Source organism: Paraphaeosphaeria sporulosa (genome assembly GCF_001642045.1).
Source record: "Paraphaeosphaeria sporulosa strain AP3s5-JAC2a unplaced genomic scaffold CC84scaffold_5, whole genome shotgun sequence".
NCBI lineage: Eukaryota > Fungi > Ascomycota > Dothideomycetes > Pleosporales > Didymosphaeriaceae > Paraphaeosphaeria > Paraphaeosphaeria sporulosa.
This window is the reverse complement of record NW_017253364.1, coordinates 2,035,200-2,063,193: the sequence shown is the minus strand read 5'-3', so window position 1 is coordinate 2,063,193 and position 27,994 is coordinate 2,035,200. Positions and strand designations below refer to the sequence as shown.

Genomic DNA, 27,994 nt, shown 5'->3' with positions numbered 1-27,994 from the left:
AGTGAGTTGGAGGACCTCATGTACAGACCCTAATCGTGGATCAAGAGACAAAGGTTGGGGCAACAAGAGTCATTTAATCATAGTTCTATTACCTGTCTTTCTTGCTGCTGGTTTCTAGGTTGATTGCGACTTCCTTTGTCGTTTGCCTCAATTTTGACGCTAATTCGATTATTGAATCGGCGCGACCTTGATACGATCTAGGCTCTTGTACTCCACATCCGTGATGCCCACGGAATACGCTCCCTCACCCGTGAACCACTTCTTCGCCTTCGCATCACCCCGCAATACCCACTGCACGATCTTACTCCCGACTATCCCCGGAATCCCAGCATTCGGCACATCAAACGCCGCACCATGGCCCAAGGCGTGATTTGCTTTCCACGCCGGCGTTCCCTTTGGAAGATCTACGTAATCTCGCTCTCCCTGTTCACCAGTCAGCTCGTAACCCCAACCACCCGTCCCAAGAAAACACTCACATTTACATAAGCCTCATCCGTCGGCCCACCCAGCAAATAGAAAATCGGCTTGTGCAGGTTCCCGGCCACGGCCTCACTCTCCGTTTCATTCAACTGCCCGCTGTTGAATATCCCAACATGCCCGATCCTATCATCCTCCAATCCCGCAGTGTACGCCTCTAGCCCGCCGCAGCTCTGTCCCCACACCCCGATGCGCGTCTTGTCCACGTGCTTCCATTCGCCTTTGCCCGCGTTGGCATAGACCCAGTCCACGGCTTCAGTCAGCGCGCCGGGGTTCAGGCCGAGGTTGTTCGGGTCGAAGGGTCGCGCGACGTAAGTCTCTGGATCGACGAAGATGTTGCCGGTGGCAATGGCGAGGGCGCCGTGCGAGGCGACTTCGCTGAGGAAGGAGCGGAAGTCGAGACCGACTGGGGTGGGTTAGTAGGTCTTGGAACCGGGCTTGCATTAATTGATTGAGGCATGTGGATTTGACATACTGTTAATGTGTCAGCACGGTTTGAACTTTTGGATGTTGTTGAGGAGGGATTGGGAGAACTTACCTTGCCGAGCACCCGCCATTACCCCAGACTACAACAGGCAGTTTGAGCTTAGAGCCCAGCGCTGATTGAAGGGGTTGGTAAAGAGTGTGGTTCGCGAGGGTCTCAACTTCAAAGTAGTAAGACTTGTAAGGACCGGAACCGCCGTACTAATAACCATTGTCAGTGAGGAAGTATCATTGAGAATCAAATACAAACCCCTGGGCCGTGGTCGTATGCAGCGACAGCCGCAGCGAAAGCGAGGACTCCAGAGAATTTCATGATTACGCGGACTTGAGATCTCCGAATTGATTCTCTCCCGACGGTAGATTTCGAGAATTCCACGTCCCAGAGGCCAATTGTTATACTTGCTTCCGGACCAATGCCGAAAAACTAGCGACATCACTCAAAGCACCTGGAAAGCGTTTCCCCGGCATTCTTCCCATTGTAGGACATAGGCCTACTCTTTGTCGCTAGTCGTTTTCGCTCCCCCGCATTATCTGCAGGTCATCGCAAGTAAGAAGATACTCTCGGGTCTCCATCGTGGGGATTTGTCGGATGCAAGAACGTATTTTCGTGGGGACTCATGGTATACACCTTGCCTAGTGTGGGGAAATGCGCTTTCCCCACACCACATTTCCAATTCGTCGCTCCACACTCAACCTCCAACACAAAATATATCTCCCGAATATTCCTGCCGCGCAATTCGCCCGAGAATCGCTCTTAATTTCCCCACATTGTATACCTCCCGCTCCCCACGGGGAATGACTCGCACGTCCGAGCAACGGCCACGGCGCCGCCCAAATGTGACGTTGTTCGAAATCACCATGTATGAAAGACGCGCTGATTGCCTCTCGAAAACGATTCCTGGGTAGCGGATACCGACAATTGATAACGCGTCGCAAGCATGCGTCTCTCCCTGGTACCTGCGCTGTCCTCTCTCCTCCCATTAGTATACAGCGCGACTCCGCCAACTGTGGAAATTCGCAACGGCACAATCCTCGGCGTCCTCAACACCACTCGCTCCGTAGAAAAGTTCCTCGGCATACCCTATGCCGAACCCCCCGTTGGTACCCTGCGACTTGCTCAGTCAATACCACTCAAGTCCCCCTTTGGAACTCTAAACGCCAGTGCGTATGGTCCAGCGTGCTACAACTCTCTGAATGTGGGGAACCCGAGTGAGGACTGCCTCACGCTGAATATATGGCGGCCCGCAGGTGAAACCAGCAGTAATGCCTCGCTGCCCGTCCTTGTCTGGCTCTACGGCGGCGGGCTAGTAGCTGGATATGCGGCGGATCCTAAGTTCGAGGGGACCAACCTCACTGCCAACTCCGCAGCCGTTGGCAAGCCCATTATCATCGTCACGCTGAACTATCGGCTTGGTCCCTTTGGCTTCCTCAACGGAAAGGAGATGGCAGAGCTGGGGCTGCTGAATCTGGGCATGCTGGACCAACGACGCGCATTCCATTGGATCCAGGAGAACATCGGTGCCTTCGGCGGCGATCCGAAGAAGGTGACCCTAGCCGGGGAGTCCGCAGGCGCAGTCTCGATATACAGCCACATGATGGCGTACGGCGGGCGCGACGACGCTCTTTTCCATGGCGCGATCCTCGAATCCGGGGGCGCATTCCCACTCACAGGGCCCGACACGCCAGCCTTCCAAGCCTCCTTCAACGCCCTCATCACAAACACCACGTGCGCGTCCACCTTAAACGGTACCGCAGCAGAGAAACTGGACTGCATCCGCGGACTCGACGTACCCACCTTGCGCGCCTCGGTCGGCAAATCGACCGGCCAGTCAATAGACGGAGACTTCACGCGAACCTCACTCATCAACGCCCTGCATTCCGGCGCTTACGCCCACATCCCCACCATTGTCGGCACGAACACAGACGAAGGTACAACCTCTGCGCCGACTAACGTTTCCACGCTATCCGATCTCCTCGGCCCCGTTTCAGACGGCTATTTCCGCCCCCGCAAGCTGCCCAATACTACCGCCTCCACGCTGATAAGTAAGTACAGCACCAACCCCCGGTTAGGATGTCCGTACAATACGGGCGAGACGAGGTTCTCGGGGGGAGCGCTGGATAAGATGGCGTGCAGTATCTTCGGGGACATTGTGCAGATTGCGCCAGCGAGGATGATTGCGCACGTGCTCACGCGCAGCGGCGTTCCGGTCTGGCGGTACAGGTTCAACCAGCTCCCGCCCGGAGGTGAGATGACTGGAAAAGGGATTGGCACGGCGGTCGAGCAGCAATACGTCTTTTCGAATGTTGTAAACGCGACGGCGTGGGATGGGAATGTGGCGTTCCAAATGGGCGCGCTGTGGGCGAGCTTCGCGCATGATATGGACCCAAATGGGGTTGTTGCTGGTAAGTAACATCATATACTTGAATGGATCGTGTGCAGGAGAAGTGTTAACGTGATATGTGCAGAGGTGGGATTGCCCAAGTGGCCGACGTACGGGAAGGACGCGAATAGTATCGTATTGAGTGGGTTTGGGAGTTCTATCGAGCAGGATACATACCGTGGTGATGCGATTCAGTATATCATCGACAAAGTATTGCCAGACGGGGCGGCGTGAGCGAGAAACGAAGGCGGAACAATGACGAAGAGCCTGATAGTCTGTAATGAATATGTATGCAATAGAAAGATATGGGTATCATAACGCCAACATAACGTAACGCCGCAAGAAGGAACTTTCCAATAAAAACAAACGCCGTTGAAATGAATACGGCTCGTACAAGGACCATGTGCAATAACGTCTGCTCAAACTGACCAAACTACGCGCCAAAGCGGCGAGAGACTCAGAGACTTTATGCCAGCTTGTCAGGTGCCAGTACAACTTAGCTGGGGTACAAATCTCTCTCGTCAATCTGCAGATCGTTGTAGAGGTCGCGCATCGAGTCGATCTGCAGCCCCTGCGATGGCGGAGGCGTAGAGTACGGCGTGTAGTCATCAAATGCAATCGTAGGAGTGACAGGCGAGACACCGGCGCCATAAAGACCAGTTTGATACAACGGAGCATCTCGGTCCATCAATTCCACATCTTGCAAGTCCTGGAGTGCGCGTTGAACATGTGGAGGAGCGTGTGGGACGTGCGGCGCTGGACTCAAGATGCTAGGCGATCTCGCATCGCTCGCGTACGGGGGTTGCTGTGGCGTCGGGGTGTCGGGAAACGCCTTGCCAATACCCGCGAAACTCATGTCCTCTGACAGCTCCTGGCGTGGATGGAGCGGGCCGCTTGACCGCAGCGGCCCTTGTGGAGCACCATGCGGCGACACGGGCGGGAAGGAGAACGCGAAAGGCTGCTGCCAGTTCTGTGCTGCTGCATCGTAGACTTGCGCTAGGAGCGTGTCTATCGCAATGTCACCATGGAAAGAGGGATTCCTGTCGAGTCTTCCTGACAGGATTTGCAGCTTTCTGAGGAGTGGGCGGTGATCTGCCACCCATGACAGGGAGGGTATGGTGTTGTTGTGATTCCCGCTGTTCTCCGCTGTGATCATGGCGATGATCTTTCGTCTGAAGTAGGGCTGGGCTGAGAGGACGTGGTTGAAGGAGTGGCTGATGTCCCAGTGGAGTCGTTGCGGAGTAGACGCATGCGCGTATTTGACGTGCTGCACGAGTTCTGCCACACCGTGGAACACCTTGCCGCCTTCTACGAGAACACCTTGGGCGTGGCAGTACCCGCAGCCGAAGGCTTCGTGCATGTCGAACTTGAACTCATCTGAACCGATGAGATCGTGCAGATGCTCACGAAAGTGCTTGTCGAAGCCATTCTTGATGTCCTTCTTGCAGTCTGGGCAGTGCAGTTGCTTCCTTGCAGGCTTGACTGAGGGCTTCTTTTTCTCCACTCTATTGTTGGATGAAGGATGTGTAAGATTCGTGGACGAAGAGCCCTTGGACGACGCCGAGCGAGCACTGCGCGGTGAGGTGCTGCGTTGGAGAGATGGTGGAAGCGGCGGTCGGAGGTACGGCGTGGAGTGGGAAGTGGCGAGTGCAGGTGTGGCGGTGGAGGCGTAAACGGCTTCGGGCGGAGCATTTACGGAGGGCTGCCGGCCTCGTTCACTCCTCTCATCTGACACACTCGTTAGCCTCCAGCACCCGTGTTCCCGACAAACTCCCAGGGGCCACTGCCAAGAAGACGGAGCAGTGTAGACGATGCTGCAGGTAGATGGAGAGAGCTCTGGCTTGAAGCTGCCAAGGAGAAGGGCGACGACGTACTCATCAAAGCATTGCTCAGGTCGATAAAGCGGACCATGTTCTCCTCCGAGATGTTTCCCAGCGATTCGAGGAGCGTAAATACGCCCGGTCGGCCCTCGAACTCGAGCATGGTCAAGAGCCTGTCTACGCCAGCGGGCCCGAGCTGCCTCAAAGCCACAATGTCGTCCTTGATGAGTCCATGGACGAGCAGCTGATTGAGGGCCTCTGGGGGAGAGCGATACGACGGACTGGCGGTGGAGGAGGGGGGCAGAGACGGGGTAGCCATCTTGCATGCGGCGAGGCTGGGGACATGCACTGCGTGTGCGGTAGGCAGACTGGATGGAATCAGTACTGCTGCGCACATGGAGCAGGAAGGGAAACGCAGACACTCACCGCAGGAGCGAAGCTGCGGAGGGGGGTTTGGTGGTCGCCGTGACGTGCAGGTCTACTGGGCAATGGCCGCCTTTTGTTCAGCCTCGTGGAGAGCTGCCGTCGGAACGCGCGTATGCGGGAAACGCTGATGGGAGCCGAGCCCAAGCCAAGGTATGCTACAACAGGGTGGCAGGCAAGTAAATCGCGAAGCTCTGGACGCGCAAGACGAAACGAAGCAGAGTCACAAAGATGAAGCTCCGCAGACGTTGGGCAGCCCGCAACGTCGCACAGCACATGACGCAGCGGAACACGCTCGGAACGCACCGAAGAGTGTGGCGAAGCGGTCTCGTCCCCACGAGCTCGCCGCCAACCCGCGGCAAGCTTCACACTGCCCCCCTGGGCACTCTTAATTCGTGAGCCGGCCAGTGGATGCGCAGAGCGGCCGACTAGCGAATAAATTGGCTGCTGTTTGGTAGACGTTGAAACATCCTAAGTTCTGCCGGAGGTGGCGAGCTTTGACGTTTGCGGAGAAGTTCAAGTACCTGGTGTTCTCTACACACAAAGAGTGTCGCGTAGCGCGCATGCTGACGAGCGATGATGCCACTTGCTTTCTAGATGGCATGCCCATCGGTTGCTGCTGGTGACATCTAACGCGGCGCAATCCTCGAAAGTGTGAGGCGTGCTGATTTCACTTGACCGAACACACCCCAGCCTTGCGCGCACCCAAGCCAATCGATGAAGCCCACTCCCGTCAATCATCCTTCACGGATACTCTCAAACAAGGCAAAGTACCGGAACACTTCCCTGGAGAGTGCTCATTTGCTGCACTCAAAAGTCGCCAAAAACCCTCAAACTTCCCCATCCGGCAATACACCAGAGCCGTTGAAATCCTCTGCAGCATGTTGTACCTACCACGGCCCGACACACCCGCCGACCCCGCCGCAACTCTCCAAGAGCACAGCCACATAGACGCGCCGCTCACCATCGCAACTCAATCGCGCGCGGACTCACTCGCAAGAGCCCTTCCTATCGGAGTTAGTTTTACGAAGCACTTTACAGATTATCTATTCGCGTCGGGATTGCGTATGAAATTCATCCACCCAACTTCGTCGCCAATTGACACCTCCAGGCGTGAGACAATGCGCGCTGGTTAATTCTTCCGTCCCGGAAGTAAACGCTCGGAGTGCATATTTTATATTGAGAATATCTATGCTCTAGTATAATTACCAATTGCTTGAATCTACTGATATTTCTCGAATAGGTGACTCGTGACACGAGTTAATGAAACCACGTCTATGCTACACTCTCAACGATGTCCATTTGTGTATTATTATATCGCATTGGAAACAGATCATCATCTATCTTCGTTATTAACATCTTCTTCTCGCGAGCGACTTTGCCAATGATCATTGATCAATGCTCAGTGTTACGAATACCCGCCATCTCTTCTCCAATTTATTATCAATGGAATCCAATTCAACATGCACTACAAAGGAATTTATTATTGTAATCTGAGATCAACTTGTGACGTCATTGCCTTCGAAACTAGAGCTTTCACAAATAGAAAAGCGACATCAACACCTCTCCCGGACCGCCGCGTCCCTAACCCCAACCAAGATTAGCTGGACATCACCTGGGCCGCATTATTGAAGTCCTCCACAGGTCTTCAACCAGTCGTGAGATGGTTTGCGGCTGACATTTGCGCAGGAAAAAGCCCGCCGCGTTGCAATGTACGAAACTTAAATCAGCCTCGCCTTGGCCTAGCATGCGGCACCTTTGAGGAATCAATGTGAAAGACTGGAATTCCCAGCGCACATGTGTGCGGAAAAGGTCGGGGTCTTGCATCTACAAAATACGAGTCCAGGATGCATTTGACCACGCAGTTACTCTCGCTGCCTGGTCTACCAATATATGGAATTAATAGTAGAGAAGATTCTGGCTTGGTCTCGTCTACTCATCGAGACTCCTCCATCCTAACATTCGGGGTAAGCATTCGGGGTACCTACGTAATCGATGTAGGTCTTTGCTCAAGTGTATATAAGACCAGTCGAAACTGCACTATTTCGATACTTGCATGGTCCTCATATTTACAGGATGTTTCCCAATATTTTCTACCTGCCGATCCTTCTTCTCCCGGTTCTGGGGCAGGCGACACACCCGAAAAGTGTCTGCTACACTAGGTTTGGTTCAAAGTCGGTCAGTTCTCTACCAATCGTAACTGGGACCAAGGCTACTACGTTAACGGCCGTTCGGGTCACTGTCATCGTTCCGAAAACTACGAAAATACCTTCTCCGACTACAAGCACGGCGATTCAAGATGTCACGACCACTGTAACAAGTACAGCACCACAGGACACGGATGCATTCCATACGACTGTCACTGCAGACACCACTATTACCTCTGTCTTTTCGGAGACGCTTGTCAGCACAGAATTTGCCCGAACGACTATGACCACTGGAGATGGTTCGCGTAGATACTACGTATTTCTCTAGGCTTACCGCTGACACTATCTCCAGGAACATCGACGGTCACCACGAAAACACTGAGCTTGACGTGGGTCAGGACTGCTACGAAGACCGCTCTGAGACCGATCATCACTGTGAGTCGACTAAACACGCGCCCACACTGAACTGACGCTTTCAAGACCACGAGCACCTGTCCGCGCTTCCACATCCATCACGAACTTCACTACCAACACGTTTTCCACTTTATCTACTACAACGTATACCAGGACGACAGCTAATACAACCCCTGTCACTATGTCAGCGCTTCCCACTGCGACGGTCTACCCGGGCTGTAGTCTGGATAATTTCATCTCCTTACGCAAAGGCAGAGGTATCGCGTACGTGTATCCAACAGACAGCAACAACGCCCCGAACACCGTCCTTCAGCTCACGCCTTCCGCCCTGGAATGCTGTCAAGCGTGCTTTTACAGATTGGATTGTGGCGGCACTGCTTTCTATAGCCGCTATTGCTATCTCTTCATCACCGCTACTTGACAACCTACCAGCGTGTTCGGAAAGTATTCGGCTCCTGACAGCTTAAATCCACGGGGCTATGTCTCGAGCAATGGAAACTGTGGGCGCCTGCAGTGGGATCCGCAGCCTTGAGTCAGGACGTGTGGTTTTCAGACACATTGCACGCCACCTAGGGAATCGAAGCAAAAGCTTTAGGATGCACACACACTACTTTGCCTCGATTCCGAACGAAAGCCACGTCACTTCGTGTTCACGTCTAGATTCCAGCACCCAAACAAAACGCCAGCTCCCGTGACCACAGCAAAGTTTCAATCCTGTGCTCAACGCCAATACTAGTCATTACGCTCAATACACTGAAGTACAGTCTATTTTGTTTTTTTAATTTTGCAGGCCTTACTGTATGCCATGCGCCCATGCGATCCGCCTCCCCACCGTCTGGAAGGGCATCTTACACCCAACGAAACGACTACGCGCGCAAAGCAAGTCAGGATATGCTCTCCCTGACAGAAACATCGCGATCGAAGCTGAGAGTGGGCTTAAATGAGTGCATTAGTGAGACCAACCCATTAGTTATCTATTCATACTCCTCCCGTCACGAAAAGCTATGTACATGATTACACCAAACCTTCACTCCCTTTGCCTACCCTCTCCCCGTACTAAGCCGTCTCGAACATTCATTCACCCACGCCCACGCATGGTCCCATCTTTATTACAACCACCGCTTGCTCAGCCCCGCAGCCGCCGCCGCATCATCAGGGTTGTTTTGACCCAGCGCCGCAAGAATCGCACTCAGATCATCCTGCCTCTTCTGGATGTTTGCACGCGCCGCGTCCGCGTCACTAGGGTTGTTCTCGCTCAGCGCAGCAAGGATGCTGTTCAAGTCGTCCTGGGCCTCGCGCTTCGCGACTGCAGACTGCGCGGCGGACGCGTCGGCCGGATTGTTCTGGGCCAGCGCGGCGAGGATGCTGTTGAGGTCGTCTTGGGACTGGGGCTCGGGTGCGGGCTCGGCGGAGCGAATTTTGATCTTCATGGCGGCGGCGGCGGCATCGGCATCTTCGGGATTGTTGGCGCGAAGCGCGGCAAGGATGGAGGCGACGTCGGTTTGGGGATCGCGCTTTTCTAGGGTGGGTTAGGAGTGTGTGGGATGGGTGGTCGGGGGAGGAGTGTACCTGATGCAGCGAAGACGGCACTGGAAAAGGCCACGGCGGCGATGATGGTGAACCTCATATTTAATTATTAGGTGTAGTGGTGATATATAGAAGTACGTATAGAAATAATGGCAAGGAAGAAACGTGACCGGCACTGATTAGAAGCTTGAAAGGGATGGGAAGACTTGGCTAGTTGGGCTGGGCGTCCATTCTTTATACTGCGAACGAAAAGGCCTCAGGCTCAAGGCAGCGTTCAGCAAAGTCGTGTTTATAATCGAGGTAATGCATCAACTTCGTTCCAAGGTTTCACGGTTGGCTCTATTCCCGTAGACGATCGATCCAGTCGGGAGCTGCCGTACCAAGCTTTTGACGCGAAGAACATGGGGATACCTAGGAATTTCCAAATCCAGGTTGCAGTTTGCCTGCTCCAACGTGGTGTTTCAAGCGATCGTGAAGCGCGCCAAGTTTCGGAGCACGGCTGAAACATTCTGCGAACGCCATCGCAACCCTTCTCTGCGCCACGGTCTATGAGAACATATCGTTATTGAATGTGTACCCGCTCGGAGTAAGATTTCCAGACGCTCTTGCTGCGCAGCTGACGCAGGTATTGAGTCCATCGCCTCAGGACCTAAGACTGCCACGAAGCTTGTCTTGTATCGGCGCAATTCATATGCATGTTCAAAGCGTATCGACTCATCACTATCTTCGGGTTCATGTACGGCGGTCGCGATGGAACGTTCAGAGCTATGAAGCTTCACGGGAAGTTTGTGGAATAAGCTAGGTTGCGCTATTCCGTGCGCTCGATGCGAGCATGCACGAACACCATGCTCTAGGAATATCACAACTGAAAAACATCAGCTCCAGTATTACTTGTCATGGAGAGAGACTCACAATGGCTGGGTAAATTCCAAGCGTAGCTATTGTCCGGTACTACATGATTAGCGACTGGAGATCGACAACGAGCAAAGGCCAACAAGCGCGTCTTTATACAAACAGACCAAGTCGTTGGTGCTATTTGAGGGATATTGAGCGAGTTCTCCGGTACCAAGGAAGCTGCCTCCGAGCTTAATGGCAAGCGGGGCTGGGGGGTGGGGGGATCGTGCCTTCGGCGGTAGAAGGCGACAGGGTCGACTCCGGAGCCATTACTCTGTCTGACAAGCTCGCAATAGTATAGCTGTGAGCGATTACGCCTTTAGACACGGTTTAGAATGCGGTGTGTGGTGGTGACAAGTCATCTCTCGTGCTAGCCTGAGAAGTGAGGTTGACAGGAGAAGCTTGGCACCACGGACCTGGCCAGGTTTCATCAGCCAGGAACTGTCAGCGTCGATTGGCATCGAACCGCATCGGAACGGAGGTCAGGGAGCATCGGAATACGGTGGTAGCGTGCAATTGAGCCCATTGAGCTTGTTTGCGGACCTCCGCGGGCATCACAGCATGCGCGCAAGCGCGTGGTTTGGACCTCGGATATGGAATTAAGAGCAGCTAAAGTGGGAACTTGCTCCTCAGATTGCTGATCTAGAGTACATGTTTTACACAATCCGAGCTGCCACTAGACTAGGAAATGAGGTAGTCTTGTATGCACACACCCATCCGCAAATTTTTCCACCCTGAGACCCGACCCGTAGACCCGAATGACAGAGTGAACCCAGCAACGCACTCCTCTATGCAACGTAGAGGAGGAGGAAGGACATCATGAGAGCGAAGAGACCGGTGGCCTCAGCGAAGGCGAAACCGAGAACGGCGTACTGGAAGAGCTGACCCCTGAGGGACGGGTTGCGGGCAACACCCTGGATGAGGGCACCGAAAACCGTGCCAATACCGACACCAGCACCAGCAAGGCCGACGGTGGCGATACCGGCACCCTGAATCTTGGCAGCAGCGACCATGGCGGCGGCGGTGGACTCAGCAACGATGCCACGGCTCTGGATGATCTGGCGGCCGGCGTTGTTCTTGAAGGCGTTGCGGACGGCGCTGTTCATGACGAGAGTCTTGGGCTGGGCTGCTGCGTGTCAATTGATGCCAATGGCGGACGGGTGGCCCTCAATGGATGGAGCTGCGATGTAGATGCGTACCCTTGGTGGAGATGAAGCGCGCAGCAGGCTGGCTGGTCTGGACGGAGCGGGCGGCCAGGCGGGCGGCGCCGAAGGAGCGGGCGATGGCAACCATTGTGATGACCGGTCGGAGTGAGCGGAGATGGATTGGGGATGGAATGCAAGTGCAATGGATGAGGTGAGGTTGAGAAGGTCGGGAGGAGGTGCAGAAAAATCCGCGAGAAAGAGAAGGAGCTACCGCTGACCTAAGCAGGGCCCAAGCTTCCGAAGCCCGGGCCGCCTCGGAATCACCAGGGGAACAATCGATACCTCGAATTGCGCGTCAAACGCTCCTGAAAGTCATCAATTGCATCTCAGTGGGTTGCGACTTTCATTACGCAGTTTTTTGCTGCGTGCAGGAGCTCGATTGCGCCTTCCTGAAGCTTGGGCGTAGCTCCCCAAAGCAGTTGTGACACGGGAACACGACCCCAACTTCACTAGCTTGTACCCTACCGACTCCACCTCCGCAAAGTCTACACATGCATCCTCCATCTGCGACACAAATCCTGCGATTTTTTTTGTAATTCAAATCAATTCACTTTCTCTATCGTATGCAATATGCGCTGCAGGTAGTCATCCGCCACATGTGTTGCTGCTCTAGCCCATCTAGGACCATGAGGCGGCCATAAACTCACATCCAAGCATGGTAGCATCACCCTTCAAACATCCGCATTCCACAGCGGCACGGCCTTCTCTGCCATGGCCCTCGCACCCAGCTCCTTACACATACCCTGCTTTTCCCTCTCTATACTCCCCGCCTTCTGCGTACGCGCCAGATCACCATACGCCTCAATGCGCCACGCCTTGCTTGTCGCCCCGACCTGCACCTGCGCAAACGCCTGGTAGATCTATCCGCTGAGCGGCTCCCGGACGGCGAGATGTTTCTCAGGCTTCTTGCCAGGACCGACGGTAATCCCCACGCCGCACGTGCCGAGATCGCTGAAAGTGTATTTGCTGCAGAAGTCGCTGTCTGGGCTGTAGCAGGAAATATCGCCAAAGCGGAGGGACCAGGAGTTGTCGGATGGGAGGAGGGCGGTGGAGGAGGTTGGCGGGACCTTTGGCGGGCCGGAAAGGTCGGAAAGAAGGCGGCCGGCGTAGTTGGCGATGTGCTCTTCTGAGCAGGGCGGACTGACCCAGTCTGAGCGTGGAGATGATCGTATGGCCTGCCGAGCGCTGACATATCATGTGAGCTTCGCACGGCAGAGGCTGCATGTATCGCAGGATCCTAGGAAGCTGCCGTCGCTTTCCACTGAGAGGAGGTTAGTGCATGCGTTACAGGCCTGTAAACAACCGACCTTCAGCGTGCCATCGTTGTTTCTGATTTTACTGCTGAGATGCACAGAGCTCTGGCTATGAGTCGATGCGTCGGCACCGGTGGGGCAGTCTGCAACGAGCCAGCTGCTGGTAAAGCTGATATTTGGTACATGACAAACCAATATCCGCGTCTGTTGCAGCTAGTGCTGCATATGACGCGCGAGCGGCTACAACTACCGATGATGCAAGCTTGTGGTTCATCGTAGTGGTCAACGTAGGGAACTCGGGAGCGCTCGCCCTGCCTGCTGTATATCAAACGCTGCGTGGACACTTTATACTCTTTGGCACTGCATGTGCGAAAATTAAGTACGGATTCAGGGCCCTCCACGGTCCTTTCACGTCCTTGAGAGCAGATGTCCAGGGCCAAGGGCATCATGCGCTGGTACTGGATTTTCTTGCAATTCCTGCAAGTCACATACCAGGAACTTGTCCCTTCCTAAAGCTGTTACTCGAGAGATAGATTAGGTGATATGAAAAACCAGAGAAGGGGCACAGAAAATTACTCACTTCTTTCAACATTATTCTTGTAGAGTCGCGTGAAGTAATTATTATTAACGTGCGCGATGGTAGCAGGTCAATCCGTGGCGCTTACACCGTCCGTCACGGCCATGAGCTTCTACTTGCCAGCATACTCAAGCGGTGCGACATTCATATACCGTTCTGACAACTGCAACACCATAATCCCACTTATTTCCGAGCGTCAATCCTAACGGCGGCTCAGCAACATTGATAAACTTGCTCAGCCACGGTACCACAGCGCCAACGATCTCGGTACCATTCCCAACGCAATCCACGCCGATCCTCGTGTCCCCGCTCTTTAATACCACCTTTTGCTCCTAAGCAGCGTGGCGTGCCAGATATCGCACGGAAGATCCACCGCAGTTGTGTGCATAGTCGCCTTTCGAAACTCCTCTATCATTTCCACATGTGTCCCAAGATCCATGGCCCTCCTTGGCTGTCTTTCATCACCCTCGTCATCATCCTTCTCATCCTCATCCTGCATGACCAGATCAATCACCGGTATATGTGATAGCAGATTGAAAACTGTCCCTTCTGTCTGATAGGTCTCCGTTGCTGCTGGCGTAGGCTTGGGGGTCCGAGAATTGACTTGATGGAGTTTGTGGGATACACTTTTTAGGAATCGGAGGAGCTTTTGGCGGAAGGAGAGTTTGGGTGTGGCTTGCTCGTCATGGTGAGGGGTTGCTCGCATAATTTTTGCAAGTGCAGCGTGGATGGAATCAGAGGCTTTTGCAGTGTGCTGAGTGCGGGCGTTGATGGCGCCGGTGCTGAATGCGGCTTCGGCAGGGCGGTTGGACATGACCATGGTGAAAGTGACGTTTTGGGTTTGGTAGTTTTGGTGTTGCCTGGATGGACTCGATGTCGTTTCACGACCGTTGCTGTTTGGGTGTCTGGTAGTCGTTGACAGTCGGTGATGGCCGAGCCTGAGTGGAATCGGAGGCCTATACGCCGTGTGCTGTTTGTGTAGTTAGTTGTTAGCGTTGTTGTGATGCATCGCTTCAGTGGAGTTTGCCAGGCGTTTTATACTTGTGGGCGTATAATGTTGAGTAGAAGGAGTTGGAATAATTGCGTTTTGGACCATGCTCCTGACGAGCAACAATTTCTTGAGTCAACTACGGTACGGTTCAATTACTCAGTTGCTTCCATAACTTATAGTCACCAGTTTTGAACTACCCCAGACAGGTTTAATGGTACAGTTTTGAGAGGTAATGGCAAAGGTCGTCAATTTCTCAGGTCAGACCCTCGTTCATGACCTGCTCATGGTAAGTTGGGGTCACTACCGTCGCGCGGGCACTCGCGAAGTATGGTCGACTTGGTAAGAGTAGCTCCATGTGTTGGGCGCCGGCAAGACGCTTGATCGTAGTTCCTTACTTCTGGAATGTTATCGTGCCTGTCCTACGTCAATATCATCGACTATTCACCATGTTCGCTTCCGGTGATGGAAGGACATGTATTGCACGGGCGGGTGAATTTAGGTAAAGCCTCTCTTACCTTCGCCTCAGCTAAGTCCATAGGGGATGGGTGGGGTCGGCGAAGGCGGGGCTCGCCGCCGGCGCGCTAAGCTGGCGCTCGAGCCGCTATATCTTTCGACAGCGGCAGCTTGGGATAAGCACCCGACGCGCTCTCCACGCGTCGCTTCGACTCTGCGCTCGACCGAAGAGCCGACGGTGAGGGTGGAGCAGCGATGCAGCTTCCGGAGCAGGACAAACTTGCCTTCAAGCAATGGCTGCTACCAAAGCTAGCGAATCGGTAAGCCACCCAAGGAGCTTGTATGCCGCGGGAACAGCAAGCTAATAGAGACAGAACCGAAGCAGAGCCCGAGGTGCTGGCGGACTACGTCGCAGAGCTGTTTGCGGGAGAAGGCTCACCGGCAGAGATCAAGCGCGCCAGTATTGAGCAGCTCTCCGACTTCCTCGAAGATCACACCGAAGCGTTCGTCGACGAGATCGCTACGGCGATTGAGCACAGGATATGGACCAAGCCGGTAGAAGGGAAACAGAAAGATAGGAAGAAGCTGGCGGCGAAACGCAAGGCAAAGGGAGCCCTGCAACCAGCGCAGCCGACAGCGACGCCTCCAACCGGTCCCAAAGCCGACGCCGCGAGGTCCAGCTCCTCCGCGCGCCCTGCGCCGTCTACACTCGCACCAGATGCGCCGGTATTCGTGCCTCGAGCTCAGCCTATACCCACGGCGCCGCTGAGCAACGACGACTTTATCCCGACAGGACCACGCGCCGACCGCAATTCAACAAACATGCAGGATGGTCGTCAAGCTCCCGGGAGGAAGCGCAAACTCCAGGATCGCATTACTCGCGACGACAACGACGCAGACATCTCTGCGGGTGAACGGCCACACAAGCAGCTGGCGCGAAGAGGTGGAGGACAGGTCGGGAGAAACGGACAGCGTGCAGATGCTACGGTAGTAACAGCAGCAAGGGCTGGGCCTCTGCCGAACGTTACACGGTTCACGCCTAACATGTTTCCGAATGGACAACCGCCTGTGTTACCTCAGTTTTCACCCCATGATCCTCTCAACCCGTTCAGTTTCCTGGCCAATCTCTCTGCGATGATGAGCATGGGTTATTCAGGCCAAAGACTGGGCTCACAACATCCCAATGTCCCCCTTATCAATCCTGCGGTTGCCAAAATTAAATGCCAGGACTATGAGACGAAAGGAATCTGTCATCTAGGAACACTATGCCCTTATGATCATGTTCAGGGAGTAGTTGTTCCTGCGGATCCAGAATACGATCCGAACAACGCATTGCTGGCAATCCCCCCTCATCTGAATAGTCGTAGAATAAACGATAGCAACCGCAACCACTACCAGCGTGCTCGCGCTTCATTTTCGCACTCCGGACCCTTACGCGGCCCGGACGATACACTGGCAGTTGAACAGATTCCCGAGGACCGCCTCACCGAACAACATGTGCGCGACTTCTTCTCACAATTTGGTGCAATCGTCGATGTGCAAGTACGCACCAAGGAACGCGCTGCTATTGTCAAGTTTAGCGATCACCCTGCTGCTCAGCGCGCCTATGACAGCCCGAAAGCGATATTCGATAATAGATTTGTCAAAGTATTCTGGTATCAGCCTGGTCCCAGCAACGGCTTCCACGGCGTTGTTGGGAAGACACCTCGTCAAGAAGGCATTCCCGCAATATATTACGAGGACGAGGAAATGGTTGACATAGAAGAATTCAGCAAGCAGCAAGCACAGGTTCAGAAGGAGTTCGAGGAGAAGCGTCGAAGGTCCGAGGAGGTGACAGCTCGATCAAACCTGATCAGCGCGCAGCTCAAGGCCAAAGAGGAGGAATTGACTGGACTGCGTTCAACGCTGATAGAGAAGGCAAGGGCTAAAGGTCTTGAGGCTATTGTTGCGAAGGAAAAACAAGCACTCTCTGAAGATCTCGCGAAGCTAGCAGCCGAAGCTGCGGGATTGTTTGCTACCGCTGGGTCAACCGACACAATGACTATCTCTCGTGGTGGCTTCCTGAACGGGCGCAGTTTCTCGTTCCGCGGTGGCCTTCGAGGCCGTGGTAGCACTCGGGGAGGACGTGGTGGTGTTGTTCGACTTGACAACCGGCCTCGTTCTCTTGCCATTGCTGGAGTCAAGGCTGGGTCCGAAAAAGAGACGGTCTTGAAGCGGCATCTGCTAAACTCCAAGGGCTGCACGGGCGTCCGTCATCACGCGGAGCGTGCTCATACCCTTGTGGCAAGCTTTGAGCAACGCTTCCAAGCGGAGATTGTACGAGGCACATTCAACATCAAATGTTACACTATACTGACCTGCAGCAGTTCCTCGACGAAGCGTCCAGCATCGACCATGTCAGTATCGCCGACCTATCGTGGGTTCCCAACGAAGCCACGGTCGTGCAGCAGTCGATTGTGATCGATGACCCTTTGGTGCATCAAGACGCAGACGACGAAGTCTCTGGTGGCGAGGTGGACGTGAAGGTGGAAGTCGATTTGGACGTAGCTGATGATAACGATCAGTGGCTGTGAAAGGCGGAAGGTGTAAGTGAAGGAAATGACGATCTGCATGGCATGGTGTACGCATATTCGGCGCAACGGTATGGGCATGAGCATTTGGTATACCCCGGCATCATGGAGCGGTTTCAAGCATATCGCTGAGGTGTTCTGTGAGCAACATGTTTACAAGTTTCTCTGTGAATGATACATACTCAATGTAAAAATCGTCTAGCCAGTTCAATGTCGCCAGATTCAGGGTCTGAATGTACGCAATTCGATGTTTGGGCCTAGCGGTAGGTGCGGGCCTTCCTCACCACGAGCCTCACAGTAGCTTACCTGACTCGACACAATGACTATCTTGTGGCAAGTACAGTCTCTTGTTCCCGTCGTCTATGACCGTATCGGCGTATATCGCCTTGGCCTTAATTTTACAGTACGGGGAGACGCTGCAAGGCTGCGCATATCTTGCCACAAAAATTGTCTGCATAGCAGGATCAAAGCGGGGTTCGCCAGTCCACCAATCTGCGTCAGGTGATATAGCCGCTGTAGGAGGCTCGGAATGCTGAGCATGCGATATCCGTCACTGAGCGTGGTGGCACACGCATCCATGGCACCACCTGCGTCCGGGCCGGGGTTTGGGCTTTCCACCTCGGAGTCTAAGCTTGAAGGGGAATGAATCGCGCACTGACCACCCAAGTTTGATTGGCAATTGCCCCCCTCCACTTCTTCCAACGGGCGCCAGTACATTTTGCGCGCGCACCCCTTGAGCTGTCGCTACCCTTCTTTTTGGCTTCCCTTTGCCTCCTGGCACCACTTTCATTATCAGTGACTCCAAGATGGCTGTCAATGCGAGCTTCGTGTCGCCCACGGCCGATGCTAAAGTCGCCCACATGGCGGCTTCATTCGATCCCAATGGCCTGGTGTCGATGTTGATGAACAACCTCAGCGGATGGAGGCTCGTTCTGACCATTCTGGTGCTTGCTGTCGCATACGATCAGTGTATGTCTTGGAGCGACCGCGCCCCCGGGTTTCGCTAACTATTGGCAGTCAAGTACATCTGGAACAAGGGCTCAATCGTTGGGCCCATGTGGAAGGCGCCCTTCATCGGACCCTTCCTTGAGTCTGTGAACCCGGATTTCAAGGCATACCACGCAAAATGGGAGTCAGGTCCTCTGAGCTGCGTTTCTGTCTTCCACAAGTATGTCCACCTCCTGCTAGCGCTCACAGCGGCGATGCGCCTCGCGTTTTGTTGCACGTACTAACGATTCGTAGATTCGTTGTTATTGCCTCCACGCGTGACATGGCGCGTAAGATCTTCAACTCGCCCACATTCGTCAAGCCCTGTGTTGTCGATGCCGCGTACAAGCTCCTTCGCCCCCAGAACTGGGTCTTCCTCGATGGAAAGGCCCACGTCGACTACCGCAAGGGCCTGAACGGTCTCTTCACTCGCCACGCGCTCGAGCAGTACCTTCCGATCCAGGAGCAGATATACAACGAGTACTTCCAGAAGTTTGTGAAGATCACTCAAGACAACAACGGCAAGCACGTACCGTTCATGGGCGAGTTCCGCGAACTGCAGTGCGCTCTCAGCTGCCGTACCTTTGTCGGTCAATATATTTCCGAGGCAGCGATCAAGAAGATTGCGGACGACTACTACTTGATCACCGCCGCGCTCGAGCTCGTCAACTTCCCTATCATCTTGCCATTCACCAAGAGCTGGTATGGCAAGAAGTCCGCGGATATGGTCCTGGAAGAGTTCTCTCGATGCGCTGCCAAAGCCAAGGTCCGTCTCGCAGCTGGAGGTGACAACAAGTGCATTCTCGACTTCTGGGTGTCAGCCATGATCGAGTCGGAAAAGTACCGCCAAAGAATTGCCGCTGGCGAGAAGGTCCCTGATACCGAGAAGCCGTCGATGCTGATCCGTGAATTCACCGATTTCGAAATTTCCATGACCCTGTTCACATTCCTCTTCGCTTCCCAGGACGCGACTTCTTCCGCCAACACCTGGTTGTTCCAGATTATGGCTGACCGCCCCGAGTTTCTGGAGAAGGTGCGCGAGGAGAACATCGCTGCTCGCAACGGTGACATGCACGCCCCGATCAGTCTTGACAACCTCGAGAAGCTCCCATGGACGCGCGCCGTGGTCAAGGAGACCCTCCGTTACCGCCCTCCCGTCATCATGGTGCCCTACGTCGCAAAGAAGGACTTCCCGATCACACCTGAGTACACCGTTCCCAAGGGCTCCATGGTCATTCCTACAACCTACATGGCTCTTCATGATCCCGAGGCCTACCACGACCCTGAGTCCTTCATTCCGGAGCGATGGATCAATGGCGACGCGGACAAGCAGGTCAAGAACTGGTTGGTGTTTGGCACTGGTCCTCACTACTGCCTGGGCCAGGTTTATGCACAAGCGAACTTGATGCTTATGATTGGCAAGGCCAGTATGATGCTGGACTGGAACCACCAGGTCACAGACAAGAGTGAGGAGATCAAGGTTTTCGCTACGATTTTCCCGATGGTGAGCTCTCCTGCGCTCGTGCTTAGACGTGAAAGATTTGACTAACATTACATAGGACGACTGCCTACTCACCTTCAAAGAGCGGGATGCGTAAAAAATCACGGTCCCTTCCTTTCATGACACGCGCGTTTAGCAATGTTGGCATTCTTATCATTTACATGGAGTCCTTATTCCTTTCTTGACCCATGAAAGCGGGCCGCCTTGAGAGCGTGCTTCCTTTCTATCTTCTAGACTTTTATGGTGGGAGGAACGGCGCTTTTCAGGAAAGCGACCGGACTATGTTGGCAATGCCAGCCAACAATGAGGACGGCGTAGGAAAGCGGTAATAGTGTTATCCGTCTGGATGGCATGATTGTGTATAACGATATCAAAAGGTAGCAACGGTGGTTAATGGCAGAGGAATGAGAGGACGGAAGTGAACTTATGTGGCCCGTAAGCATTCGGGCTGAGCTTTGGTATGTGGCATGTGCACCATCTGCTGTCCCGTGTTCCACGCCGCAGCGAGTGGATTTCCCAGGTGGGAAATGGCGCTACTGCACGGAAGCTATGACCCTCGAACTTTTGGACCCAACTTCGTGATGCATCCCACTTTCACGTTCCCCTTGCACCCCTCGCAACGAAATTTGGGAGTTTAGCCTTTCGCCACGAGGAAAGGAGGCGCTCGACGGACGCCAAGCTTTGAGAGCTGGGAACGATAGTGGACGGCCGCTGCCCATAAAGCGCCCTGTTCTAACACGCGCATACGATTGAACCACGCTCCAGCCATCATGGCGCCTACCGCCTCGCCAACGAACGACTCTCGAGACCGAACGCCTGCAAGCTCCGCTCGAATCGGTCCGCACCCATCGTACATCGAAGTCGCGAAACCCTATATCCTGCAGTCGGCGATCCAGAGATGTCTTGTGGACCTCGCCATGTCGGATGCGAAAGAGGATGCAGTCCGGTTACAGGGCGTCGCATACATCGACCAAGTGCGGCGAGCGCTGCAGCTGCCTGTGCGCACCTTCAATACGGCCGTGATATACTACCACAAGTTCCGGTTGCTGCATGCGGAGAACGAGTACAGCTGGGAGGGCGCAGCGGCAGCGGCGCTGTTCACTGCGTGCAAGATTGAGGATACGCTGAAGAAGAGTAGGGAGGTGCTTGCGGCGTATTATAACAGCAAGGTCGGGGTGGGGGAGCAGCTGAGCAGCGATGATCCGGTATGCGCGCTTCGCTCTGGAGATGGGATTCAAGCTGACATTTGGTTTGCAGCGATTCGAGAATCACTCCAAGCTCATACTAGGTCTCGAGCGCCTCATGCTTGAGAGCGCCGGCTTCGACTTCCGAAATCGATACCCGCAGAAGGTCATGGTTAAGCTGGCGCGGGCTTTGCGCTTTGACCCCGGACGCGAGGCCGCGACGATGTGGAACGTGAGTCTCGACATGTATAGGACTTTTGCGCCGCTCAAACAGACGACGCCGACTATGGCGATTGCGTGCATCGAGCTGGCTGCTCGTCTCCATGAGATGGATACCAGCGAGATCGTTGATGCAGGAGTATGCCGGTACAGCAAGTGGAACACAACACGGGCTGAAATCATGGGTGAGTGTGGCAGATGCACATTAAAGTGGATTGGCCTGTTTTCTAATGATTGTGCAGAAACATTGCTTGATCTCCTGGATCTATACACGCACCATCGAGTCAACACCGCGCTCGGCCCGTACTACTCTCTTGAAACGTTCATCAACATCCGAATCACACTCAACAACGAAGCTTCCGCAGCTAAAATACCACGCTACGCCACCTACGCCTCCGAAGCAACCAGTTCCGGTCCCAAGAGCACCAACGGAACCAAAGCGCGGAATGGCATCGATCCGACATCACCCCTCGCTCCCCTTACACCCGCCACCCCCGGAACCATATCACCAGGAACAGCTCAGCCGCCGAAAAGCGCGATCGGGAACCGTGGACAGAGTGGCACTGTACGATTCATGCTCGACGCGAAGCGCGCGCAGGAGGAGAAGAAAGCGGTTGATAAGTACTGGGTTGTTGAAGAAGAAGAGTATGAAGTGGAGGTACCGAACACTCCCGAAGTGCGCGACCGCGCACCGGATCGAGACCGCGAGCGTCCCCGCGAGCGTCCCCGCGAACCACTCCGTGATAGGGAGCGCGAACGAGAGCGAGAGCGCGACAGAGAACGGGAACGGGATCGGGAAAGAGATAGAGACTGGGATTCCAGAAGAGTGCGTTGAGCGAGAGTACCTTGTTTTTGGTTTTGTCTATTTATTACTGCACGAACTGATCTCCGGTAAGGAGACGTTTCATTTGTTCAGTCCCCATGCGAGTGGCAAGCAGTGCTGACTTCGTGCAGACTCCGATTCCAATAGACAGACCTGTACGCGCAAATTCCAAGGGACTAGCTCCTTTCGAGGCCACGCCAAGCTCAATGTCTAGTCCGATGTGGAGTGAAGAGCCTACACGTCCTGTGAAAATCGGCGTAGATCGTAGTGGAGGCTTTGGTCGTGATTACGGTCGCTCGCGCGGAAACGAGAATGCCCGTGCTCGTGGTGGCCGTAGCCTAGCGGAGCGTATCACCCGCGACGATGATGACCGGAACGGTCACGAACGAGCTGGTCATCACAACGGTAGGGGACGGGGTCGAGGAAGTGGAAATGCAGGAGACAGGGGCGGCCGATTTGACCAACGTGGAGGCCGGGAGCTAGGAAGGGATCGAGGAAGTAGGCGGGGCAATTGCCGTGGTACTTAGAAGGCATCGAGGTCCCCGTCCCATTCTGAGCGCAGGGGCAGTCAGTGGGGTGGGGAGTGAGCATGGACATCGGGAAGGAAATGTCTATACGGGTGGCTTGGCAGTTGGAGACGCGGTATCGCATATATATATGCAACTGAATTGTGTTAGTAGACGTGGCAGCTGGAAATTACCCTAGTTCTCCGAGCTACTTCATCCACCACTGTTACAGTGAACTACTTCCTGCCCTCATTACATGGAGAGGAGGGTGAAGGCTCAGCTTTAGGTCTGCAGAGATTCATAGGAGAATTCAATCATAGATGTCATGTTTGCACTATTGAAATGCATTGCCAGACCAAGGCGGATTCAATGACTGTGACTACGATGAGATAACAAATTGATGAGAGCACATATAATTATCGCATGATTGTTGATATCATGGTCTGGGTACACGAAGCTTAGAACGTAAGGTCTTACGTGGAGCACAGGCATCTAATTAGTGACTATTCCCAATTCTTGAAGCCGTCGTCCCTGGTACAATTAGACATGTTGCACGATACGAACTTGACAGAGACTTACGGCAAGAAACCGCCACTCAGGGGTTTGACATTTTCGTTCCACTCATTAAGCCAGTTCCTCACTGTCTCTTGTGAACTTTGTGCGAATCTTAAACTGGACTTGTAGCTGCATCAAAACTTACAAGGAACGGTCAGCACGCCAGTCCCGTCTACATTGCCACATCCCATCCCGTTGATTTCGGTCATTGTTTTAGGGTCGGGCAGTTCTTCGAAGCGAGTGTGTATCATTTACTAACGGCCCTCTTCATATCAACATAAGATTTAGTGCGGGTCATGTTATCATTTTCAAACTTTTTGACATAGCCGTCGCGGCTCGGAGTTACGACTTTGACCCACTGGAATCGTTGCTCGTCCAACATATTGTACATTTGTGGTCTTAGGGAGGATTGCTTGTTAGATTGAGAGACGTTATTCGGCCGTTACCTGAAGATGTCCCTTTTGCGCTGTGTCCGAGACATTTGCATTCGAAAGCTCATGGTACTGTCTTCATCCACTTTAATACCCACTCTTCGCGATATCTCATTATCGGAACCAGAGAAGTGAGCATAAAGACTTTCCAGCTTCTTTGTTGGGAAGATCGCAAGGATGAGCATTGTTTTAATGAGTCTCATTTGTTGGGTGTCAGTGTGGGCTCGATGTCAAGCAGAAACACTTGAAATTGTATGAGTCTGTTGCATTTGTTTTCAAGGAGTTGGTGATATGCGTGAATGCATCGAGGTCGCGGCCGCCAATCAATTGTGATGTGTGGCGATCTCGCGGACTGTAATGCTAAACATATGGCATGAAATAAAGGGATACTCTGTTACATGACGTGAAAGAGTTCTTTCAGTAAAGCAGCGTGGTAAAGTCGAGATATGTACCTAAAATTAGGTTACTGTAATGAAGTGATGCATGTGATAGTAGTGCTCAAGTAGCTTACATAGTTCAGTCATGTCTTCCCTTCGCGTATCTTAAAGGTACTAAATGCTTCAAGAAGCAGTTCGACAGGGCCTCGGGCTACTCACGGAACACCTGGCAAACGATACCGCTTCAGTATCAACCGTTAATTTGGCCATGTCACTGGGTTCTTACTCTATCACAAGAGTCTGTAGACCTCGACTTAGTAGCGTGATTACTGTCGTGAATGGATAGAAGACGCCCCACTTTTAGCTTGACGTTTCTTCATAGACACGAGCTCGACTCTTACCACGCACAAGCCCTCAACAGTCGACATCGATCTCTCGATCGGATGCTTGCTCACGACGGCACCAAATTACTAGATTACCGAAATACCGAACACACGACACGTACGCCACCACGCCCCTCTCTCCATACCAACTAATCAACTCAAACTACAGCTCACGACAAATTATGGGCCACAAACTCACCTGCCCCGAAGGCCGCCAGCCCACTTGCTAACGTCCCTCCACGCGTAGCGAAAAACCACCTGTGCCGAAAAATGAGAGGGATACTTGGACTTCTCAGAGTTATACCTCTCGGATATACTGTGGCCGATAAAAACTGCTTGACTTTTATTTTGTATGTCTATTTCTTAAAGTCATGCGCCTTTCAGCTCCCCAAATTACGCTTTCAGTGGTGCGTTCTCGCCTGATTCGCTCAGTGCTATCTGTTGTGGCAAAATATTGTCCCTTCCTGTATCGCCCCTCCGAAGCTCCGGCTTCGCTCTAGCATTGATAGAAGACACTATCTTCGGTAAAGAATGTTACAATGTCACTTACAAGTTGTAACTTGCAATGTGTCGATATTCGCGCACGAATCTTTGCATCGTCGCTACCCCTGTCAGTACTTCCGTCTCAAGCACTTACCGCACTCGGTTAGCTTCATGCGTACGTAATTGAGGTTGCGTAATTTAACTCATGTTCAGCTATTCACAGAAGCCGCTTGGCAAGCCAAGTTTGTGGCTGGTGTGCCTGTGGCACTGCACTCCACCAAGACATAGTGATTAGTAACTTATTAGTGATAGTTCACCATGCCGCATCTTGCGCTTTCTTTGCCGTTTAATTACAAGTGCTAACGCTCTGCCCTACTCGTGGACTTGTAGGGCAAGTTCTCTTTCGAACCGCCATAGAGTTATAGCACAATATCTGAAATGGGTTGACATATGAAAATGCGCTGTGCGTCAGGCTTCAACCAGATCGAGCGACATGAGAACCTCTTCCCCGGTCAGCCTGCGCCATAATGCAGCCTCGCGAGCTGCGCCTCTACAACCACCACTGCACCACCTTAACATGATCCGTCCTCTAATACCTGCTTCGTTATCGTCGACCCTGAATACCTCACGCCGATATACTAGATAAGCCGCACGATTCCCGCCTTCCATGCGACCCCACCCGACCCTCTGCCATGGCCCTCATACGCCTCTTGCAGCGCAAACCAGACGGCGAACTCGTCTTTCGCGAGCCCACTAGCGGCGATGTCCCTGCCTACGTAATATTGTCTCATACATGGGGGGAAGAGGAGGTCATCTTTCAAGACATGGAAATCAGCGCAGATAGGAGCAAGACTAGGAGCAAGGCTGGGTGGAAGAAGATACAGTTCTGCGCGGACCAGGCTGCAGCTGATGGACTACAATACTTCTGGATAGACACCTGCTGCATCGACAAGAGGAATGCGGTCGAGCTTGGCGCTGCGATCAACTCCATGTTTCGGTGGTATCAGAACGCTGCACGCTGCTACGTCTACCTTTCAGATGTCTCCAAACCCAAGGGATCAGATGGAGAAAGAGCGTGGAAAGAGGCACTTAGGACAAGTCGGTGGTTTGCCCGGGGCTGGACGCTTCAAGAGCTCGTCGCACCGAGGGTGGTTAACTTTTTCAGCGTAGAGGGGCGGCGGCTCGGGGCCAAACTATCGCTTACGACTGAGATACACGAGATCACAGGTATCCCAGAGAAAGCCCTCCGAGGCGATGCGCTGTCAAATTTCAGCATTAGAGAGCGGAGGTCCTGGGCCGAGCGTCGCAACACTACTGTTGAAGAGGATGGAGCGTACTGTTTGATCGGAATCTTTGGTGTATCTATGGTGCCAAACTACGGGGAGGGCAGAGACCATGCATTCCGGCGGCTAGGAGAGGAGATTCACAAGTTACACAAGGGTATACTTCTGCCTAGATGTACTAATAACAAAATAATACTAACTACTATAGGTGTTAATTTTGAGCTATATGCTGTCGGACTAAACCTTGCATCGCTTCCTGAAGCTGCACAGTTCGTTGCTAGAGAGGAAGAACTCTCGAAGATGCATGAGCTGCTACACGGTCATAGCAACCGATCCGCAGTAGTCCTGTACGGGCTTGGAGGAATCGGAAAGACTCAACTCGCAATTCAGTACATTAAAAGGCATAAAGAGAAACACACAGCAATATTCTGGCTAAATGCGAATGATGAAGACTCCCTCCAACTTTGTTTTCGCAGCATTGCTCAGCAAGTCCTAAAGTACCATCCGTCCACTAGAGTGCTAAGTGAAGTAGACTTAGAGGGAGACCTTGATCGAGTGGTTAGTGCAGTGAAAGTCTGGCTCGATCTCCCAGACAATACACATTGGCTGATGATCTATGACAATTACGACAATCCCCGAACCTCCAATGCTTCTGACCGCTCGACAGTGGATATACGTCGGTATCTGCCAGAAAGTGACCAGGGCTCGATCATCATTACAACGCGGTCGGCAAGGGTTACCCAAGGTCAGCGGCTCCACATTCAGAAGTTGATAAGGCTAGAGGAGGGACTCAAGATCCTGTCAAATTTGTCTAGAAGGGAGGGTGTTGAAAATGGTATGTTACTAAGCTTTAAACAATTTAAACGAGTTAAATAGGGCTGATAAAATAGATTCTAATGCAAAGGCGCTTGTCGTAAAGCTAGACGGCCTACCACTTGCTTTGTCTACGGCTGGGGCGTATCTAGAGCACGTGACCATCAGCTTCGCAGAGTATCTTCGGCTATACGAGGCGTCTTGGTTGAAACTCCAGAGGCCGAGTCCGAGTTTGAGCTGCTATGAAGACCGATCATTGTACACAACATGGCAGGTCACCCTAGATCGGATTCGAAAACAGAACGCAGCATCAGCCCAGTTGCTCAAGCTGTGGGCGTATTTTGACAAACAAGACGTGTGGTTTGGACTTCTTCAACATGCATGCTCCGCAGATAATAAGTGGATACAGAAGCTTACTGAGGATGAGTTAAGTTTCAACGAGGCAGTGCGACTGCTATGCGAGTACGGTCTAGCTCATCCAGAACCCTCACTTGGACAGCTCACTAGGTCTTCAGGGTATGGAGTGCATAGTTGTGTGCACTCATGGATAATATATGTTTTGAACAGCGAGTGGGACGATGGCCTGACACGGTTGGCTCTGACGTGCGTAGCATCTGAAGTTCCTAGTACGGACGTAGATCAGTGGTGGCTCCTTCAGCAGCGGCTGCTTCAACATGCTGCAAGACTTGAACATTGTATCACAGATGGTAATGTGGGTGTTGGGGGAACAGAGTGGGCACTACACAAACTAGGCTTGCTCTACGCCAACCAAGGCAAGCTGGCCGAGGCGGAGGCCATGTACAGTCGGGCGCTGCAAGGCAAGGAGGAGGCACT

At 53.3% G+C, this 27,994-nt stretch overlaps 12 protein-coding genes across 12 annotated transcripts; 6 read left to right on the top strand and 6 right to left on the bottom strand.

The window, feature by feature from the left end:
- Positions 1 to 168: 168 nt before the first annotated feature.
- Positions 169 to 1,034, bottom strand: CC84DRAFT_1187138 (uncharacterized protein; the record flags this gene model as incomplete). Its single annotated transcript, XM_018180906.1, has 3 exons — positions 169 to 417; positions 447 to 730; positions 1,016 to 1,034. The coding sequence occupies 3 exons, from the start codon at positions 1,032 to 1,034 to the stop codon at positions 169 to 171; spliced, it is 552 nt and encodes a 183-aa protein (XP_018036490.1).
- Positions 1,035 to 1,646: 612 nt separating this feature from the next.
- CC84DRAFT_749981 (alpha/beta-hydrolase) lies at positions 1,647 to 3,706 on the top strand. The gene is made up of 2 exons (XM_018187287.1): positions 1,647 to 3,363; positions 3,427 to 3,706. The coding sequence occupies exons 1-2, from the start codon at positions 1,899 to 1,901 to the stop codon at positions 3,573 to 3,575; spliced, it is 1,614 nt and encodes a 537-aa protein (XP_018036489.1). The 5' UTR covers positions 1,647 to 1,898; the 3' UTR covers positions 3,576 to 3,706.
- On the bottom strand, positions 3,707 to 5,651 carry CC84DRAFT_749982 (uncharacterized protein). Its single transcript, XM_018187288.1, has one exon. The coding sequence runs from the start codon at positions 5,485 to 5,487 to the stop codon at positions 3,838 to 3,840; it is 1,650 nt and encodes a 549-aa protein (XP_018036488.1). The 5' UTR covers positions 5,488 to 5,651; the 3' UTR covers positions 3,707 to 3,837.
- Positions 5,652 to 7,660: 2,009 nt separating this feature from the next.
- On the top strand, positions 7,661 to 8,310 carry CC84DRAFT_1176180 (uncharacterized protein; the record flags this gene model as incomplete). Its single annotated transcript, XM_018180203.1, has 3 exons — positions 7,661 to 8,030; positions 8,084 to 8,166; positions 8,212 to 8,310. The coding sequence occupies 3 exons, from the start codon at positions 7,661 to 7,663 to the stop codon at positions 8,308 to 8,310; spliced, it is 552 nt and encodes a 183-aa protein (XP_018036487.1).
- Positions 8,311 to 9,254: 944 nt separating this feature from the next.
- Positions 9,255 to 9,772, bottom strand: CC84DRAFT_1092070 (uncharacterized protein; the record flags this gene model as incomplete). Its single annotated transcript, XM_018174431.1, has 2 exons — positions 9,255 to 9,664; positions 9,715 to 9,772. The coding sequence occupies 2 exons, from the start codon at positions 9,770 to 9,772 to the stop codon at positions 9,255 to 9,257; spliced, it is 468 nt and encodes a 155-aa protein (XP_018036486.1).
- A 1,484-nt stretch (positions 9,773 to 11,256) lies between these two features.
- CC84DRAFT_1164465 (uncharacterized protein) lies at positions 11,257 to 11,923 on the bottom strand. The gene is made up of 2 exons (XM_018178491.1): positions 11,766 to 11,923; positions 11,257 to 11,692 (listed from the first exon to the last, which is right to left on the bottom strand). Exons 1-2 carry the CDS (start codon positions 11,857 to 11,859, stop codon positions 11,355 to 11,357), a joined length of 432 nt encoding a protein of 143 aa, XP_018036485.1. The 5' UTR covers positions 11,860 to 11,923; the 3' UTR covers positions 11,257 to 11,354.
- Positions 11,924 to 12,631: 708 nt separating this feature from the next.
- CC84DRAFT_1176177 (uncharacterized protein) lies at positions 12,632 to 13,298 on the bottom strand (the record flags this gene model as incomplete). Its single annotated transcript, XM_018180202.1, has 3 exons — positions 12,632 to 12,946; positions 13,079 to 13,167; positions 13,217 to 13,298. The coding sequence occupies 3 exons, from the start codon at positions 13,296 to 13,298 to the stop codon at positions 12,632 to 12,634; spliced, it is 486 nt and encodes a 161-aa protein (XP_018036484.1).
- A 616-nt stretch (positions 13,299 to 13,914) lies between these two features.
- Positions 13,915 to 14,421, bottom strand: CC84DRAFT_1176176 (uncharacterized protein; the record flags this gene model as incomplete). The annotated part of the gene is made up of 1 exon (XM_018180201.1): positions 13,915 to 14,421. The coding sequence occupies one exon, from the start codon at positions 14,419 to 14,421 to the stop codon at positions 13,915 to 13,917; it is 507 nt and encodes a 168-aa protein (XP_018036483.1).
- An 813-nt stretch (positions 14,422 to 15,234) lies between these two features.
- Positions 15,235 to 17,731, top strand: CC84DRAFT_1259391 (uncharacterized protein). Its single transcript, XM_018184907.1, has 3 exons — positions 15,235 to 15,365; positions 15,420 to 17,361; positions 17,412 to 17,731. The coding sequence occupies exons 1-3, from the start codon at positions 15,301 to 15,303 to the stop codon at positions 17,616 to 17,618; spliced, it is 2,214 nt and encodes a 737-aa protein (XP_018036482.1). The 5' UTR covers positions 15,235 to 15,300; the 3' UTR covers positions 17,619 to 17,731.
- Positions 17,732 to 18,321: 590 nt separating this feature from the next.
- On the top strand, positions 18,322 to 20,538 carry CC84DRAFT_1164463 (cytochrome P450 61). The gene is made up of 4 exons (XM_018178490.1): positions 18,322 to 18,584; positions 18,633 to 18,783; positions 18,858 to 20,106; positions 20,162 to 20,538. Exons 1-4 carry the CDS (start codon positions 18,422 to 18,424, stop codon positions 20,198 to 20,200), a joined length of 1,602 nt encoding a protein of 533 aa, XP_018036481.1. The 5' UTR covers positions 18,322 to 18,421; the 3' UTR covers positions 20,201 to 20,538.
- Positions 20,539 to 20,779: 241 nt separating this feature from the next.
- Positions 20,780 to 22,542, top strand: CC84DRAFT_749127 (cyclin-like protein). The gene is made up of 4 exons (XM_018187286.1): positions 20,780 to 21,308; positions 21,361 to 21,691; positions 21,749 to 22,397; positions 22,461 to 22,542. The coding sequence occupies exons 1-3, from the start codon at positions 20,874 to 20,876 to the stop codon at positions 22,339 to 22,341; spliced, it is 1,359 nt and encodes a 452-aa protein (XP_018036480.1). The 5' UTR covers positions 20,780 to 20,873; the 3' UTR covers positions 22,342 to 22,397; positions 22,461 to 22,542.
- A 2,866-nt stretch (positions 22,543 to 25,408) lies between these two features.
- Positions 25,409 to 27,994, top strand: CC84DRAFT_749081 (HET-domain-containing protein; the record flags this gene model as incomplete). Its single annotated transcript, XM_018187285.1, has 3 exons — positions 25,409 to 26,504; positions 26,556 to 27,182; positions 27,238 to 27,994. Coding segments are annotated over exons 1-3 (2,132 nt in total), but the record flags the coding sequence as incomplete, so codon positions are not given.

What these genes read in the sequence shown, in the direction of transcription:
- CC84DRAFT_749982 (XM_018187288.1), bottom strand. Translation starts at nt 5,487, where the DNA reads ATGCAAGATGGCTACCCCGTCTCTGCCCCCCTCCTCCACCGCCAGTCC.
- CC84DRAFT_749127 (XM_018187286.1), top strand. Translation starts at nt 20,874, where the DNA reads ATGGCGCCTACCGCCTCGCCAACGAACGACTCTCGAGACCGAACGCCT. An exon ending in AGCTGAGCAGCGATGATCCG is followed by an intron (nt 21,309 to 21,360) that starts GTATGCGCGCTT and finishes TTTGGTTTGCAG; the next exon opens with CGATTCGAGAATCACTCCAA. An exon ending in AACACGGGCTGAAATCATGG is followed by an intron (nt 21,692 to 21,748) that starts GTGAGTGTGGCA and finishes ATGATTGTGCAG; the next exon opens with AAACATTGCTTGATCTCCTG.
- CC84DRAFT_1164463 (XM_018178490.1), top strand. Translation starts at nt 18,422, where the DNA reads ATGGCTGTCAATGCGAGCTTCGTGTCGCCCACGGCCGATGCTAAAGTC. An exon ending in TGCGTTTCTGTCTTCCACAA is followed by an intron (nt 18,784 to 18,857) that starts GTATGTCCACCT and finishes AACGATTCGTAG; the next exon opens with ATTCGTTGTTATTGCCTCCA. An exon ending in TCGCTACGATTTTCCCGATG is followed by an intron (nt 20,107 to 20,161) that starts GTGAGCTCTCCT and finishes AACATTACATAG; the next exon opens with GACGACTGCCTACTCACCTT.
- CC84DRAFT_1164465 (XM_018178491.1), bottom strand. Translation starts at nt 11,859, where the DNA reads ATGGTTGCCATCGCCCGCTCCTTCGGCGCCGCCCGCCTGGCCGCCCGC. An exon ending in GCGCTTCATCTCCACCAAGG is followed by an intron (nt 11,693 to 11,765) that starts GTACGCATCTAC and finishes GACACGCAGCAG; the next exon opens with CCCAGCCCAAGACTCTCGTC.
- CC84DRAFT_1259391 (XM_018184907.1), top strand. Translation starts at nt 15,301, where the DNA reads ATGCAGCTTCCGGAGCAGGACAAACTTGCCTTCAAGCAATGGCTGCTA. An exon ending in CTACCAAAGCTAGCGAATCG is followed by an intron (nt 15,366 to 15,419) that starts GTAAGCCACCCA and finishes TAATAGAGACAG; the next exon opens with AACCGAAGCAGAGCCCGAGG. An exon ending in AACGCTTCCAAGCGGAGATT is followed by an intron (nt 17,362 to 17,411) that starts GTACGAGGCACA and finishes GACCTGCAGCAG; the next exon opens with TTCCTCGACGAAGCGTCCAG.
- CC84DRAFT_749981 (XM_018187287.1), top strand. Translation starts at nt 1,899, where the DNA reads ATGCGTCTCTCCCTGGTACCTGCGCTGTCCTCTCTCCTCCCATTAGTA. An exon ending in CCCAAATGGGGTTGTTGCTG is followed by an intron (nt 3,364 to 3,426) that starts GTAAGTAACATC and finishes TGATATGTGCAG; the next exon opens with AGGTGGGATTGCCCAAGTGG.